Here is a 19,303-nt window from a genome sequence, read left to right on the forward strand (position 1 = left end):
ATTAATTAATATATTTTCAAAAGACTATGTATATCTTAAATATTTAATTAAGTATTTACAAAGGTCTTTATTTGTTTAATATAACTTTTTAATTTTAAATAATTAATTTTTATTTTTAAAATTTTATATAAAGTTATAATTACATTTGTTCAACCAAACAATAATTATATGATAACAAACAAACAATTTTTTCTAATTATCAGATTGTGCAGTTTCTAAACTGATAGTCATACCAATTCCAATTGCTAGACGACTTTCCAAACACACCCTTGGTATTATTCGGGAATGCTGTGGAAAGGGATTCTTCTTTCTTTAAAATTAAAAAAGAACAGAAGAAGGAAAGAAAGAGACAAAGTGTAGGCGCTTCACAAAGCACAAGACTTGTGATTCCCTGCAAAATTCACATCTGAAAAGATGGCGGTGAATCCTCAACTATTTCCGAATGGGATGCCGGTGCCTTTCGTCAATGAACTCTTCGTCTTGGCCAGAGACGGCGTCGAGTTTGAGGTCGACAAAATCCCTGGGTAACCCCACCCCTCTCCTTTCTATTTTTTTCTCTCTTTTTTGGGTTATATATAAATATATATTGATCCTCACTTGTCGTTATTATCTGACAGTAAGCTATGTATCTTGATATCCCATCTCACTTGGAAGAAGGTTTTGGGGAAAAAGGAAGGGGCTGGGGTTTTTTGTGGGTTGTGGGTAGTGCAGACCTGATGTTCTTCTCAGTCTCCGTAGTAGAAGAATGCTTTCTGTGATCGGAGGTCTTGGCTTTGCATGAGAAATCTGTTGGATTTTTGAGTTTATATCATTCCTTTGTTTTCTGTGTTAGAAAACTGAAGTTTAGCATGCTTAGAAATGGTAGTGAGAGCCTTTCGTTTCGATTTATTCTATTTTAGAAGATCCCTTTCCATATCACTTATCTATAAATAAGTTTTATCTTAGGGTGTTTTTCTTCTTTCTTTTCCTTAGCTGCTGAAGTCTAACTTTTGTTGCAAACAAATGGAGTTTGTGACTGATTCCATCAGCTGGCTTTAATGTGGTTTTCTATCTCCAAATGGAGTTTGTGAGTGATTCCATTGGTCTGGTTTATTGTGGACTTATTTGGTCCGTCTCTTGCATTCTTTATTGTGGACTTTTTGTTGGCTGCCGACTTAACAAAGATATTGAATACAATTATTACATGGAGGTAGTTTTTTTTTTAATGATGTACCTTCTATTGCCTTTTGAGTTTTATATCTTCCTTGGATACATAGTTTTATCTTTAGGTTCCCCAATAAGTAACTAGCGGTTTGTGATATGCAGTCACAAGGAGTTTCTCATGCATTGTTGTTCTACCATAGGCGCAAGACCCTTTTTTTGGAAAATAAACAATAGCATAAATCCAGTTGTCAACTTTGTCATGCTTTACTACTATGTACATGATTTGTTAATCAGTGGAGAATTTGGTGGGAGTTGTAGAATCAGCAACAACACCTAGTGCATCACCTTCTCTCCTCTTTTTGTATTTCCTCTCCTTCCTTGCTTTTATGTTTGTGTTAATTTGACTATTTGCTGGCAGCGTAGGAGAAGTAAAAGCAAAGGGAACAGTCTATTTATCGAACATTCGGATGGTCTTTGTTTCAATTAAGCCTGTAGAAAACTTCATTGCATTTGACATGCCCCTGGTATGTATTAGCCATTGGTATTTAGTTGCCATATATTGTAAGTAGCATATGCTTTACGAGTCTGATTCGCCCTGTTTGCTATTTTATTCATGATAGTTTTAGATTACTTGATAGTACAAGTTTGAGACAAATGACTTTGGTTCTTTATCAAGAAGGAAAATGGCTTTGATTAGTAGTGAGCATGTGTCCTTTTTTGTTTTTATCTTGACATGTCGTGAAGAATTCGGGTGAAGCTGCCTTTGCACTAAGGCTCTTGTTTATTATCTTGTTTTCTTTGGAAGAAGCTGGTATCGCGTCTCGTCTTTATTTAAAAGACTAGACATTATTGCTCCACGCGATTGCAGGGTCTAGGGTTGCGATCGCGACCCACAAAGAAAATGGTTTACGTGATCGCAAGGGTCAACTCATGCGACCGCAATGACCAACGCGATCAACCCCAGTCAACACCTAATTGCGATCTTGGCTAGGGGCCTCGCGATTGCGATGGTCTAGTGCGGGGACTCTCCGCAATTGTGGAGCCTTTATCGCAACTGCGATTAAGGTCACTGCACTAGATGCTGGTGCATTAGGTAGAACACCCAATCATAAAATTCTTCGATGGGGTGCTCCGGATTCGTTTGGAATCCCATGCATGCAAATGATATATGCTACCCAACCAAATTTGGCATTCTAGACTCAATGGGGATGTCGAAATTTCCAACCGTGGTCGTCTCGACCAAAAGTGGATTCCACAACAAACTCCATTTAAGCCAAATTCCACAAGGGGGCTCGAGATTAGTCCAGAAGTCTTGAAATCTGCACGAAAGGTCCTTCTAGACTAAAATCGACGTTTCAGAGCTAACTTAATCATAAATTCCATTTTGAGGTCGTCTTCCTGAACTTTTGATCAAAGTCGACCGTTCAACTTTTAAAAGTTCCAAAACACAACTTCCATAAAAATCAAATGAATGATCGTGATCGAACTGTCAGTCCCAACAAGTCATAAATTATTTGAGGTCGCTATAAAAATGCTCTAAACGACGAAAAAAAGGCAATAACAAATATGACCTAGATGGTCATTACAACCTCCACTATTAAAAAAGACTTTCGTCAGAGCCAAGAAGTACCCGAAGGCTCAAACAAGCCAGAAAACTACTCTTGCACCTCATTCTTGGTCATCCAGGTTGCCGCCTCGACTAAATGATGCTTCCAATGATCTCAACCACTGGAATGGCTCTAGAACATAACCGTCTTACCTCTATGGCCAAAATAGTAACTGGCTTCTCCACAAAGGTCAAACGATCATCCAACTCAACTGAATCATATCGGAGCACATGAGACTTATTGGGGACATACTAACGAAGCATAAAAACTTGTAAAATCGGATGAATAGTTGAAAAAGCAAGAGATAAGGCCAACTCATAAGCGACATCACCAAAAGTCTGAAGAATCTCAAATGGCCCAATATATCTAGGGCTAAGCTTGCCCCGCCTCCCAAACCACATCATGCCCTTCATGGGCGATACTCGTAGGAACACTCGGTCACCAACTCCGAATCTCTAGGGCGGCGCCTACGGTCAGCATAACACTGGTGCGTGCTTTGAGCTAACCAAAACCTATCTTGAATCACCCGAACTCTATTTAAGGCCTCCTGAAGCAAGTCTGTACCACGCGGCATAGGCTTCGAAGACTCAAACTAACCAATCGGAGAGTGACACCGCCTATCATATAAGGCCTCAAATGGGGCCATCTGAATACTTCAGTGGTAGCTGTTGTTGTACGCAATCTCCGCCAAAGGCAAGAACTGATCCCATTGACCTCCAAACTCCAAAACACAAGCCCGTAACATATCCTCCAAAATCAGAATAGTACGCTCCGACTACCCATCAGCCTGCAGGTGGAAAACTGTGCCAAGATCAACACGAGTACCCAACTCCTCCTGTAAGGTCCTCCAGAAGCTGAAGTGAACTTACCCTATTTGAAATGACGGAAAATCGACACCCCGTGATGACGAACTACCACCAGAATATAGATACATGCTAGCCTCTCGGCACTGAAAGAAGACTGAATGGGAAGGAGGAAGTGTGCTGACTTGGTCAATCGATCAATGATGACCCAAATACTATCATCACTTCTAAAAGATCGAGGATTTCCCATAACGAAGTCTATGGTAATGCGCTGCCACTTCCACTTCGAAATGGATAATCTCAAAAACACACCACCATGCCTTAAATGCTCGGCCTTCACCTGCTGGCAACACAAGCAACGGGATACATAGTCCGTAATATCTCTCCTCATACCACTCCACCAGTAGTGTTGCTTCAAATCATGATAAACTTCGCTGTGCCCTGATGAATAGAGTATCTGGATTCTGGATCAAATCTCCAACTCTCAGTACACAAATACGACCATTAAACCTCAAAACCCCATCAGAATCCAAGGTGGCCTGCGCGGTGTTGCCTCGCAAAACCCAATTTCTAAGTGCTACCAAGGACTCATCCTTAAACTGGCGATCAAGAATCTACTTCGATAGAGAGGATTGAACCCTAACATAGGCTAACACCCGTTTAGAATCTGAAATATCGAGCCAAATCATGTAGTTGGTTAAAGATTGAATGTCTAAAGCTGAAGGTCACTCAAAAACAGAAAAGAAGGCTACACTACCCATGCTCATCGCCTTCCGACTCAAGGTGTCCGCAACTACATTCGCGTTGCTCGGATGGTATAAGATGAAGAGGTCATAGTACTTCAAGAGCTCAATCCACCTACTCTGCCTCGAGTTGGGGTCTTTTTGGCTCATAATGTACTATAGATTCCTGTGATCAATGTAGACCTTACATCAGACGACATACAACTAGTGCTTCCAAATCTTAAGCATGAAAATTACCTCCGCCAACTCCAAATTATGAGTGGGTTAGTAGCGCTCATGCACCTTAACTTGCCTCGACGCATATGCTATCACACGACCCCGCTGCATCAAATCACTACCCAAACCTATGCCGAATGCTTCATAATAAATCGTGAAGCCCTCGCCTGAATTGGAAGAGTCAACTGGAGCGGTGGTACCTTGAGCTTCCGAAAGCTCATCTCACACTCCTTCGACCACTCAAAAGGATCATCCAGGTGAGTCAATTGAGTTAAAGGAGTTGCAATGGACGAGAAGCCCTCAACAAAGTGTCTATAGTAACTTGCTAATCCGATGAAGCTTCAAATCTCAGTCACGGAGGTTGGCCTAGCCCAATCCTGAATGACCTCATTCTTCACCGGATTTACTATAATGCCATCCTTGGACACCACATGCCCAAGAATGCTATCGACTCTAGCTAAAATTCGCACTTTGAGAACTTTGCATAAAGCTGTAGATCTGTCTCAGTCTGGAGCACAGTCTTCAAATGCTGCTCGTGCTCTTGCCGACTCTAGGAGTATACCAGAATGTCATCAATGGACACAATGACGACAAAATCAAGATAAGCCCTGAACACTCAAGTCATCAAGTCCATAAATGACATAGGGGCATTGGTCAACCCAAAAGACATTACTAGGAACTCATAATGGCTGTAACGAGTCCTAAATGCAGTCTTATGGATCTCCGTCGCCCTAATCCTCAGCTGTTGATAATCGGATTTCATCTCAATCTTAGAAAACACCGCGGCACTCTGAAGTTGGTCAAACAGATCATCAATGAGAGGCATGGGGTAATGGTTCCTCATCGTCACCTTGTTTAGCTGCCTATAGTCAATACATATCCGCATAGTCCCATTCTTCTTCTTCACAAACAGAATGGAGGCACCCCAAGGTGACACACTCGGCCGATTGAACCCCTTACCTAAAATATCCTGAAGTTGAAGACTGAACTCCTTGAGCTCTGCGGGGGCCATATGATAAGGTGGAATAGAAATACGACGAGTTCCCAACTCTAGGTCAATGGCAAAGTCAATATCACACTACGGGGGAAGGCCATGTAGATCTGTAGGGAACACATCCGTGAACTCTCGCATAAGAGGGGCTGAATCAACTGTAGGGCCCTTGCTGCTAACATCCTACACATAAGCCAAATAGGCCAGGCACCCACTAACAACTAATCTCTTTGCTCGGACATAAGAAATAACCTAGTTGGTGTGCGACTAATAGAGCCTTGCGACACAATCAGAGGGATACTAGGCATGACTAAGGTAACAATCTTAGCATAACAATCTAAGATCGCACGATGAGGGGATAACCAGTCCATGCACAGAATAATATCAAAATCTAACATATCCAACTCAACAATGTTAGCCCAATTGTCACACCCATAGATAGTCACCAAGAAATATCTAAACACCCGATCCACTACTAAATATCACCCACGTGGGTCGAAACATGCAATTGCAGTGATAAAGGCTCAAAACATATAATCAATCGTTAAGCATAATATAGAGATACATATGAAAATGTAAAACCCGAATCAAATAATGTCGAGCGGGTTGATGGCATAAAAGAATTGTACTTGTTATAACATCGTTTAATGCCTCAACCTTTACCCTCGATGGAGCTGCATGGAAGTGGTCCTATCCGAGTTTGCCTGTGCATCAGACCTACCACCTGACCTGCTCCTCGAGCTCCATGATGACCACCCCGTCGGTTCTGACCTTGGGCATCGCCTCTGGCTAGAGGTGCTGCTGTAGGAGCTAGTCGAGCTGCATGTGGAGCTGGTGCACCACTCCCATATCGGGGTCACTCTCTTGACCAATGGTCCAACCTACCATAGTCACAATAACCTGGAGAAGAACGACCTGTAACATGACGGCCACCATGGTCTATAGAACTCGAATCTGAGTCTCGAACTTTGGCCTGTACTATAACCACCCTGCCTATACTGATCACCCTCTAAAGCCTGAAATGAGGCCCGATCAAGCCGACTCGACTGACCCTGCTGAAACCGCTGGCGAGGTCAATTATATGAATCCCCTACGTTAGATTGAGACCCGTTGTAGTTGCCCTGATGGTGAGCCCTTTTGTCGCTGTCCCTAGGGGTGTTCATGGTTCGATTTGGGTCGGTTATTGATTAAAACCATAATCAAACCAATTTAATCGGTTATTAAATGTCTAAAACCATAAACAAACCAAGTAAATAATAACCACGGGTTTGGTTATTGTCGGTTTGGTTTGGTTTGGTTCGGTTATTCGGTTTATGACTAGTCGAGACAATTCAAATATTCTCTCTCTATATTCTTCAAATTCTTATGAAGCTCTTTTTTCCTCACGGCCCACAAAAGTTCGAAACAGAAAAGGAAACAACTTAAACATTCGAAACAAAAAAGAAAACAACTTAAAATCAATTTAAAATTTGAAAAACTTCTTACAAACCTTCTCAAAATTTGACAATCTTATACTTGGGGTTGAGGAGTTGAGATTGCTCTTGAGCCTTCACTGTTAGTCTATGACTGTGAGTCTGTGACTTTGTGAGAAACCAACGTGAGAGGAACAAAAATGTAAAAGAAAAACAGATACTAGGGTTTTAAAGTTTTAACTTTTACCTTATGTTGCTACCTACTGCTTAAGTGCTTAGTGCTTATTAGGAATTTAGGATTTAGAATTGGGTTTGAGAGTTGGGCTAATGGCTTGGATTGTTGGAGTTGGACTGCTGTTTAGTGTTTATTAGAATTTATAATTTAGCTTGAGAGTTGGGCTTGGATTGTTGGGCCTTCAAAATAAGTAGATTAATATTAAATTAATAATTAAAAGGTATAAAATATTTTTAATTATTTATGAAAAACTAATATTATACATATAAATAATTATAAATTTTATGTATATAATTCTCGGTTTGGTTCGGTTATTTATTCGGTTATTTTTTTCTATAACCATAACCAAACCAAATATTATCGGTTATTCAAATTTAAAACCAAACCAAACCAAACCAAATGTCGGTTTTTTAATTCGGTTTGGTTAAATTTTCGATTTGGTTTTGATTTTAACCAAAACTGTGAACAACCCTAGCTGTCCCCTTTAGACTCACGACAGAGCTGCTTCATGGTATGGGCATGATCAACGACATCCAGGAAAGAGAGGCCCGTTGAAACCATTGACTTAGTTTCAATCCGTAGTTGTAACCTCCAACCATTGACAAAGCAACACTCTCTCCTCAGTAGGCAAATTCATAGTAGCATGTCTGGAGAGCTCATGAAACCTTAATACAGTCATAAAGCCCTCTTCCAAGTTCCATCTTGGAGAATTGATCACGGAGTTGATCCCTGACACTCCGCAGAATAAACCTGGCAAAGAAGGCCTCAGAAACTTCATCCCAAGAAATTAGAGGCGACCTAACTGGTTTAGTCTCACAGTATGAACGCCATAAATACTTGCTTGGCCTGCCAAGTTGATAGGCGGCTCCTCTGACTCTACTAATCCCAATGTATATAGTCGCTCTGGGCAAGTAGTCGGAAACTCATTGGCATCCTCCCTAATCGCCCTCGAAAACCTCGGAGGTGACAATCTCAAGAACAATCCGAGCATCTTCTACTCCCTAATAGCATGGCTCGGCCACAATAACTGACTGGGCAGCGGCGGGTGTTGGTGGCGGTTGAATCTATGGAGCCGCTGCTCCAGGCTGACCTTGCGGTGCTGGTATAGCTAGAGCTGGGGCCTACTGCATACCCCTTAAGACTATCAATAATTGGGCAATAGCCGCCTGAAGGTCTTGACTCTGGGCCATAGCAGGTGCGGGTGGTGGCTGGGCTGGTCTTGGCCCCACCGGCTGTGGAGGAACTTAAGTTGCTTATTTGCCACTGGCTTTGGAGTTCTTTGTCAATCCCAGGCTAGTGCTGCAGTGCGACCTCGAGCTTGGCCTCTGCCCCTAGCTGGGGCTTTACCTGCGGGCTCAGGTGCATCAACAACTCTGGTCGCTGAGCCGCGCGTGCAAGCCATCACGCGAAAGAGTGACACAGGTGAGATTTCAGAAACCAATAGGACATTCAAAACATGACGACAAACCAAAAGAGAGGGTCTTCCTAAATATATCCTGTAGCCTCTCGAAGATGGGATACAAACATCTTCGCACCGATTCGCAGGACTCTACTAGACATTAGCTCTTTACTATTAACACTGATGAACTTGGGGCTCTGATACCAACTTGTCATGATCCGACTCCTCGATTCATGCTGACATCTACCATAATCCACTAGTTGGTAAGCCAACTTATTTCCCGGAATGACAAGTAATATGCATATTGGGTAGAAACAACAGATAATAAGATATAATTCAATGAACACAGTGAAAGAAGGGAAAAATGAGAATATATACAATACAACTGAAATCCATTCCAAAACCTGGTAGTCACATGTACAGAGCTACTAAATGAGTACAAGTCTCAAAATGGATCAAAATGATACAAACTTGCCTCAAATACATAAGACTAGCCAAAAATAGGCCAAACCCATCGGTGACTCCTTAAAGTTGGCACCAAGTTTCACTTAGATACCTTAACTGAGCGATGTTCACTTTAGACACCTTGCGTAGGGTCCTCTGCTGTTTCATTTTGACACTTTTTTAACAATCAACTAAACTTACATAGTGTGTGTAACACACTCGTGAATGACCTAATAATATGACTAATTGAAAAAGAACACGTGGCATTTGAGTGCAAAATAATATTTAAAAAATACATTATAGGAAAAAATTTAAATTTCAACCATAAATAATAATAAAAAAATACATATTTCTAAACCTCACCACAACTACCCCACCCCTCCTTCCTCCTTTCTTCCAAAACTTTTCCTGCACCTCCTTAACCCCCAATTTCTTTGTTTTTTTTTTCATTTTATGATTTTCATTAGATTTAGATTTTCACTTTTTTTTTCATAATTATAATTATTGGATCTAAAGAAAAGAAAGGAGAAGAAGATGATAGTGGGTGCAATTTTCAAATTTGGAAAAAAATTTAAAATTTATAAATTCTTACTATAGTGATAAAATTAATGGCGATGGTAAGAAGAAAAGAGTGACAAGAGGAGATAAAGAGAGAAGAAATATAAAGTATGGTTGTTGGTATCCATTTTTTCGGCGAAAAAGTGGAGGGAGGTGATGACAGATTTAGAAAAGCAATACAATGAAGAAAAAAAATGGCTTAAAAATGGACTTGAATAAAAATTTTAACCTCCATTGAAGGAGTTTAAGCTTGAAAAAATGGTGGGAGATGGTGGCTTGAGAAATGGAGAAGAAGAAGAGAAAATAAAATAAAAAATGGCTAAATAAAGTCTTTCACGCGCTATTGTTGAGTGTATCACGCTCACTTTGCCATGTCAACAAAAAGTGTCAAAACGATACAGCGGGATCCTACATGAGGTGTCTAAAGTGAACATCGCCCACTTAAGGTGTCTAAGTGAAATTTGATGCCAACTATAAGGGGCCACCGATGGGTTTGACCCCAAAAATATAAATAGAAAGAGACAAGTATGATCTAGAACGCCATGAGCTCACCCTCGTCTTTGAATCCTCCTGCAACTGGCTTGAACTGAACGTTGATAACTTGTGTTCGTACCTGCATTAGGAAAACATATGCATAGTGTAGTATGAGTACCACAACAACATGTACGCAGTAGGCATCATAGGCCGATTAAGGTTGAAAAGTAAAGATAGTATGAAAAACCAGAATTAACATAATAGAGGTCAAATGAACAGAGTTCTAATAAGGAATGCACACGAGTTCAGGAAAGAACAAAAATGTAAATTAATAACTAGCTATAACCTCACTGCACCCTCATAAGCTCAGAAGATATATTCGTGCGCAAGTTTCAGTAAAACTCAAGCAGACGATAAGCCCGATGAGTACACAGAAGAACTAAGGATACTGCTAAAAGATATTAGGACATTTCATACTGAAAAGCCATCCCCAGACTCGAATCGTGGTTAAGGCACTTCGAAGAACCCAAATAGAATCACCATGTCAGGGCTCAAACCTGACGGATGAGGGTGTTACTCTGTCTTAAACCGAGGATAATAAAGATGCTCCAGAGACTTGAACCAAGGCTACAGAGATGAGCCAGGGACTCGAACCAAGGCTATAGAGATGCACCAGGGATTTGAACCAAGGCTACAGAGATGCTGTGATCGGACCTTGAATATGCGACAGGTACGAACAGCCACAGAGAAATTCCATGTGGAGTGCCATCAATTAATCACTCCAAGCTCAAACCACATTCAAAGCGATAAGTCAAATGACGCCAAAATCACAATCGGTTAACACTGGGCCAAAGCACCAAAATGGGGAATTGTGGATGAAAGGTCTCAAGAGCTGAGTTATCGCCTAAGGCTCATACTATCAAACCCAAGTCTGCTATATTAATCTACAGGAAGCTAAGGCGTCTGGAGCGACTTCGGAGAATCTTACTCCAAATCGCTCTAAGGTAACACTAGCCTACACCTAGGCTTAGGCCAACAACAAGCTTCCAATAATCGTAAACAAGAATAAACAAGGGCCACAAGGTAAGGATGATCACAAAGAGGGGATGATACATGCTACAACACCTGAAAGCCTGATAAAACGGCCTAACACATGGTTCCTAAAGACATGGTTTCTAAAGTGTAAATTAAGTAGGCTTGATCAATTAACTACCCAACCCCAGTTCCAACTAATCAACATGTATTTACAATCACAAGTTCAGTATAAAGTCTGGGAAGCCGTAGCCTACCTCAATGCAGACCACGTGGGCTCCAAAATCACAATTTTAGCGCTTTTCCCTTCCGAACGTCTTCCAAATGCTTCCAAGCTAACAAAATAGAACCACAATATCAATACAAACGTTTTGACACCAAAAACACAATAATTGGAGATGGACCAAAAATTGGGTCAAAAAGGGGATGTGGAACGCGCCTGACTCTTTTTCAAATTCGATAAATATTGGTTGATCGTATATTTCATTATAGTTCTATGATTCAGAGTATCCTTTCCTATTTGATCCCTTTGAATTCCATATTCGAAGTTGACGCGCCCTAAATTTTGAAATTGACTCCGTCAAAAGGTCCTAATGAGCTTATTGTACTTGTGTCCCTAAATTGGACATAATTCGAGGTTGGGAAAGGGCAGATCTGAAAACATGCAACAAAATCACAATTAACTCAAAGAAGAAGGGATGGGCAGTCCCTTTGGGACAATTTTTACCTCAAATACGTGATCTACCATGATCTCCGAACAGTCCAACGCGTAGCCACGGACTAACCGGACACAATGCAACTAGAATCGCCTGATTTGGTGGTCTAGAACTTGATATATGGTGTTTTGAACCTTTGGGACGGAGCTGGTATCACGTCTGGTCTTTATTTAAAAGACTAGACATAATTGCTCTACGCGATCATAGGATCTAGGATTGCGATCGCGACCCACAAAGAAAATGGCCTACACGATTGCGTAGGTCAACTCATGCGACCGCGATGACCAACATGTCAACCCCCGTCAACACCTCATTGTGATCGAGGCTAGGGGCCTCGCTACCGCGATGGTGTAGTGCAGGGACCCTCCGTGATCGCGGAGGCTTCATTGCGACCACGATGAAGGAGGTCACCTACACCAGATGCTGGTGTACTAGCTAGAACACCTAGTCCCAAAATTCTTTGACGGGGTGCTCGGGAATCGTTCAAAGCCCCGTGTACGCAAACGACATATGCTACCCTACCAACTTTGGCATTTCGAATTCAACAGAGATGTCGAAACTTCTAATCGAGGTTGTCTCGCCGAAAAGTGGGTCCCACACCCAAACCCAAATTTCGTTTTAAGCCAAATTCCACACAAGGGCTCGAGATTAACCCGGAAGTCTTGGGATCCACACGAATGGTCATTCTAGACCAAATTTGACGTTTCGGAGCTAACAGACCCGTCAGAATTTCATTTTGAGGCCGTCTTCCTAAACTCTTTACCGAAGTCAACCATCCAGGTTTTAAAAGCTCCAAACCACAGAAACTTGCAATAAGGTTACCTACACTAGATGCTGGTGTATCAGCTAGAACACCTAGTCCCAAAATTCTTCAATGGGGTGTTTGAGAATCGTTCGGAGCCCCGTGCATGCAAACGATTTATGCTACCCTATCAAATTTGGCATTTTGGATTCAACGGAGATGTCGAAACTTCCAATCGAGGTCATCTCGCCGAAAAGTGGGTCTCACACCCAAATTCCATTTTAAGCCAAATTCCACACAGGGGCTCGAGATTAACTCGGAAGTCTTGGTATCCGCACGAATTCGACGTTTCGGAGCTAACAAATCCATCAGAATTCCATTTTGAGGCCGTATTCCTAAACTTTTTACCGAAGTCAACCATTCAGGTTTTAAAAGCTCCAAACCACATAAACTTGCATAAAAATCAAACGAACGACTAGGTGACTGAACTGTCCCAAGCAAGTCATAAATGACTTGGGGTCACTATAGGAACGTTCTAAACGACGAAAAGAAGGCAATAACACAGAAATGACCTGCAGGGTCATAATTTTATTACATTTAGAAATGCTCAAACAAAAGCTTCCAATCTTCAATCCCATGGTGTTTGGTTGATGAATTTTTGCTCCCAAAGCTTGATATTTAGCCAAAGATGCTTAAGTTACAAAACATTGTTTTATTTATACCCTAACAATGTAATCACACACTTAATGAATGTGGAAATGTGGTGCCCTGGTCGCCTTTTACAATTGATTTTCGCTAATAGAGAAATCCTCTTCAAATTTGCATTTTTCTGATTGAGCATATGGACCATATCGTTTTCGTGCTTAATGGACCATATCGTTTTAGCGATTTAGAATGGTGATTAGATATTTCCTTAGCTTTTAGTACTTCACTTCTTTCGCCAAAACATGTGGCTCGTTTTGATCATTTTCTTCATTATTTCCGTAATCTCAACTCCAAATAAATTGCAACCTGAAATCATGCAACTTATATAAGAATCTAAGCCATATTTATCATTTAGGTGAAAAAAACTCACGTAAAGATGCTAATAAGTTGTTAAATTCCAACTTATTGATTTCTACCTATTAAGATTATGTGAGGTTGCTGATATTCTCTCTGCCCTTCATCATTAAATGGCTATACTTTTGTTATGGTTTATAACTACTCTTTCCGACTAATTTGCGGATGGTTGGTTGGTTGTTGCATCACAAGCATCTTTCGTCAATGACGAGAAATAAATTTACATTGGGGCATCTTGTGGGTTTGTGAATTATATATTTCTTATGTCAGGTAGTTCTAGTCCTTTCTATTTGGTTCTATGCATTAGATTTTTTAACTTAGTCTTGTGTCTCATGTCGGGTCTATCACTGTTACTGGTCTGCTATACTGACTAGATTTTGCTACATCTTGGTGTCTTGAGGAATTCCTTCTTCTTTTTAATAAAAATTGTGCCCGCCCATGGTGGATGGGCTTCATGGGTATGCGACCATGTACTCTTTGTTTGAAAGACTGATCAACTCTTTTCCTGCTAAAGCTTTTGTGTTCTCATATGATTTTAGTTTGAAGTAATGAAACATTTTGATATACTGAACTCCAAAAAGAAGGAATTATATGAAAGTGGAAGTGTGTTTCTTCCGACTTAAACTGGCTTTATTTTGCAGCTTTATGTCCATGGCGAAAAATTCAACCAACCAATATTTTTCTGCAATAACATATCTGGACATGTGGATCCAGTAAGTTGAATACATTGATTTGCTTATTCATGCACTATTTGTCCCACCTGTGATGACTGATTCTGTCCCTTTATTACAGGTTATACCAGAAAATGAAAATAGGGCCTTGTACTCTACTCACTCATTCAAGATTTTGTTCAAGGAAGGTGGTTGTGGAACTTTTATTCCTCTATTTTTCAATTTAATTGCCTCAGTGAGACGATACCATCAACAGCCGAGGGCAGAACCTAGGGTTGATCCTCTTCAAGCAGCACAAACTCCTGTGGATGAGATGATGAGACATGCGTATGTCACTTTATTTCCTCCTTTCAAAATAGAGATCAGTACAAACATTTTTCCCAGTAACCAGCTTAGATATACGTATGTTGTGATCTCTTTGATAATTTGTTATGTACATCTATTTTGCAGTTATGTGGATCCTAATGATCCAACAAGAATTTTCTTGCAGCAGCCTAGTACAGAATCTCAGCTCAGGCGTCGAACATACCAGTCAACCAGCTGAAAACCTATGTAGTTTTCTTGTTTCCAGTTGATTGTTATTTGGACATGTGCAGATTCTGTCCCTCTTTGGTTGCACTCTTTCCAAAGTGAAGAATGTATGATGTAAAATGCAGACTGTAATCCTAGGTGTTTGTAAAATGAACTTTACGTGTGTATACAAATACTAGCATATTCCCCCCTTTTATTTTATTTTGGCTTTGTTGACTTGATATGTTTCTTAAAAAATTATTTTCTCTGTTTTAATTTATATGACATCATTTAACTAGACATTAACACTTGAGAAAAAGAGACTTGAAATTTGTATTTTAAAATAATTCTTTAATATTTGTGTGGCTATAAACAAAATTTCATTAAGATTAAAATGGGTAAAAATTTCATGAAGGATGAAAGGCGAAAAAATTGATCTGAGGTCTGGTTATCATCAATTAAGGATTAGGGCAGTAGATATTCTTAAGACTGCCTTCCAAATTCATTATGGCCATCATGAGTTTTTGGTGATATTATTTGGGTTGACTAATGCCCCTATCGCCTTTATGGACTTAATGAATGAGGTGTTTAGGCCCTATCTTGACTTCTTTGTTATAGTCTTCATTGATGATATTTGGGTACTCTTAGAGTCGAGAGTAGCATGCACATAACCTGAGGATGGTACTCCACACATCGAGAGATCAATTGCTTTATGCCAAGTTTTCTAAGTGTAAGTTTTGGTTGGAGTCAGTGGCATTCTTGGGACATGTAGTGTCCAAGGATTGTATTATGGTAGACCCGATGAAAATTGAGGCTATTCGTGGTTGCGCTAGGCCCACATTTGTTATAGAGATCAGGAGTTTCGTTGGGTTGGCTGGGTATTATAGGCGTTTTGTCCAGTGCTTCTCCACTATTGCTACACCTTTTACCTAGTTGACGTGCCAGGGTGTTCCTTTCATGTGGTTTGAGGAGTGTGAGTTGAGCTTACAGAGGCTTAAGAATTTACTTATTTACTGTTCCTATTCTGACTTTTCCAATTGAAGTTGAGGGCTTCACGGTATATTGTGAAGCATCCAGCGTTGGCTGGGCCGGGCTATTGCATATACTTCTAGATAGTTGAGGGTGCACAAGCATAACTACCCCATTCACGACTTAAAGTTGCCGGCGATAGATTTTGCGCTCAAGATGTCGAGGTACTACTTATATGGGATCATCTTTGGGCAGTTGTTTGTGTTTGTTTGTCACATGCCGGCTTAGTAGACCTTGGATTGAAGTAGTTGTGTCTGGTTTTCAGCAGGAGAGTAGCTTGTGGGCCTATGGTGTCAATTTTCTTGAAGTCTCTGGGTGGCCAAAGGTCACTTGAGTTGGGCTTGGTGCAACTTAGTCATTAGCGGGGTAATTATCATTTGGGAGCTGAATGATTAGTCAGAAAGTCTTTTTTCTGCTCGAGTTTGTGATTTTGGGGACCTAAGGATGGATTCCGGTTCTTGCTCTAGGCAGGGTTCCTTATTTCAGTTGTTGTTGTTCTATGCTTTTCAAATGGTGTGTATAGTTCTTTCGAACTGGTGTGGTGAAGGTGCTCCTAATGGACCAATTGTTGGATTTTAGATTTGGGGTAGGTAGTCCAGATGTGTAACACCTCCTAAAACATTGTATGTGGTGTTCTAATTCTCGACGAAAATGATACTGCTCTCATATTTTGGGCATAAATCTTCATTGGATGGTCCAAATTAGGTGATTCAAGCTTTTGAAGAACCCTGACATCATTCTCTACAACTTTTGTGAGACCATAACTTAAGATTCAGAGCCTAAGTAGGTCAAATAAATTAATTTTTGCAAGATCTTGTGCTGTGAAGAAATGGAGTATTTGTAGAAGAAAAATCATATCTCAGTGTAGAGTGATCCAATTCAGTTAATTCTTGAAAGACATGAAAGGAGAAATCTAGCGCTACAATTCATATGAGAAAGCAAATCCAAATTAGGAAGTTATCTTGTTCAAACGTAGCTCCAAAAAAGGGGTATTCTGTAAAAAGAAGATTCATCTCACCAACCATGAAAGATCTAGATCCATTTGATATCACCATTACATCAAAATCCTCTATTTGATATCACAATCCTCCATTGAATTTTCAAGATTATTCTTTATAATTATTTTATTTATTGTTAGGTCCCTCCTCCACACCTATAAATACCACCTTATTTCCTCATTTTGTTCATCAACCTTTCTCAATCAACTCTTCTCTCTATACACTTCTTTACTCATTCTTAGATATAGTTTTAGTTTTTAATATTGCAGAAATACTATTTCGGTGATTCATATACTCCGGGTAGTACACAAAATACTCCGGCGAGGAGAAAAGGCTAGGGTTCAATAATGTTCATTGAGTTCTTCAATTTTGAGTAAATCTTTGGATTCCAGATATGTAAGGCTTCATTGAGAGTATTCCTTCCACTCTCATGCCTAAAGTATTTTGATTATATGATAAATTATGTTTATTTACCCAATTCTCTTCAAGCTTTAGTCTAGGTATGTGAGTGTTTATCCATGAGTTCTTCCACCCATAGAGTTTAAAACTTTTTCAACTAAATCTCTTGATTTCAAGTAAGATTTTCTTATGGGTAATTCTTATTTCTACTTAATATCACGATTCATAGTTAAACTAATGATTATTAGTCTATTTTGATGCAAAATAATTTCATATGTATGGATTGATGGTTTGCAAGTATTTTCTTTACTTAGCTCTTTAAAGGTTTTTAAAATTCATGATGGGTTGTTTAAAACATGATTTAATCGACGGATTTCATAATGTTTATGCATAAGTCTATTTACCAACATATTTTAAAGTTGAAGTGAATAGAACCCATCTCGTTTTACTATGTTTTTAATGAAGTTTGACTTATAAGTTTTGACTCCAAATGAATGTTTATGAAAGAAATATCTATGATAAAAATAGAGTCTTATGAAAAAAAGAATGATGAAATGTTATGAATGATGAATTCTTTATGCAATAAGGACAATTCTTGCATATTTGAATCACCAAAGGTTTCAATGAACTATTCTACCGAATGTGATGTTTTGAACTCTAAAGCTATATCCTATGATTATATTGAAGTATTAAACTATTCTTGGGATTGACTTAGCACCGAATGGGGTATTGAGGTAGGATTCGGTAAGGAAATCCTAGTAGAAACTTCTTGTCTCATTAACTATACGCCAACATAGAAGCCCTTGTAGGCTTAGGCTAGTGGATCCACAAAAGTCCTTAAAGTTAAAGTTAAAGAATGAATATAAAGTTCACGGAGTTCTACCCTAGGCAAGTAGACTCCTCGGCCAACATAGGGGATTATGTTGGATTCCATGTAATAGATCAGATGGACTTAATATCGGTTATAGTCAATTTCCCACAAATAAACGTTTCAAACGCTATTTACATGCTCATACATGTATATATCCACATATGTATGATTTAAATACTATCTACTTGATTTCTCATGCATGCACTCATTTATATACTTTACCTTATAAATGTCCTAAGTATTTTACATTGTATTGCATGCCTACATACTTAGAATATTCAATGTACTAACGCATATGTTACACCCTGCACTTTTGAACCTTGAAACGTGTTCCTGGTCTTCTAGAAAGTGGCCAGGGGATCCCCACTGTCCAGACACTATCAAATGACTCTAAGGAGGGGAGAGTGTGATACCCCGTAGTAGAGAAGGTTAGAAATAGAGTCATAAGAATCCGGAAGGAATTGGAGGCCAAGAAGGGAATCGTAAGACTTGATTTACCTACGTAAGCCACTAATTTAGAAGTCTTATACACTTAAGATACTTGAGGATATACCAAGCTTGCGAAGCACATATTACATAGTCTCTTGAAATGAGACGAGATGACGATCCTACGAAAGGGAGAAAAACTAGTTTCCGAACTTACAAAAGTGAAGCAAGAAGGTGACAAGCAAGCAGGTGAAAATCAAGTAGGTGAATCACCTACTTGGGGTGGACCCTGCTGCCATATGGCAGCATGTGATTGGCCACAGGGGTTGAGGTGGCACCCTAGGAGGCTGCCACATGTCACCCTAGGGGGATGCCATGTGGCACCTTCTAAAGAGGGGTATATATATGTGTTAAGTGACTCTTAGTCACATTTCTCATCTAAATCTTCAGACAAAAGAAAGGAAAAAAACGTGAGGAACAAAAGGAGAGAAAACGTTAGAAGAAAAAGAAGGGCAACCATGGTTTTGAGAAATTAAAGGTAAGTTCTTCAATTTTTCTCCATGAATTAATTATATACGGTGTTACTCAAACACATGGAGATGTATATATGTATCTTATGATGTCTACGTAATTATTTCTTCATCTTTACACCTAGAAAAGTAAGAAAGAAGAAGAGAAAAACGTTGGAGGACAAGGGGAAGAGCTACGGGTTTGGGGGCTACCAAGGTAAGCCTCCTAGTTTCATTCCATGAATTAATTATTTGAGGTGTATCAAGGTTATATAATAGTGTTTTATAACCAAAAATTCCAATTTGGGGCAGCGGA

General features: G+C 39.8%; 1 protein-coding gene across 1 annotated transcript; it reads left to right on the forward strand.

The window, feature by feature from the left end:
- The first annotated feature begins 323 nt into the window (after window positions 1-323).
- LOC129872928 (uncharacterized) lies at window positions 324-14,997 on the forward strand. The gene is made up of 5 exons (XM_055947884.1): window positions 324-524; window positions 1,562-1,667; window positions 14,216-14,287; window positions 14,367-14,572; window positions 14,696-14,997. The coding sequence occupies exons 1-5, from the start codon at window positions 415-417 to the stop codon at window positions 14,787-14,789; spliced, it is 588 nt and encodes a 195-aa protein (XP_055803859.1). The 5' UTR covers window positions 324-414; the 3' UTR covers window positions 14,790-14,997.
- The last annotated feature ends 4,306 nt before the right edge of the window (window positions 14,998-19,303 follow it).

Source organism: Solanum dulcamara, chromosome 11 (genome assembly GCF_947179165.1).
Source record: "Solanum dulcamara chromosome 11, daSolDulc1.2, whole genome shotgun sequence".
NCBI lineage: Eukaryota > Viridiplantae > Streptophyta > Magnoliopsida > Solanales > Solanaceae > Solanum > Solanum dulcamara.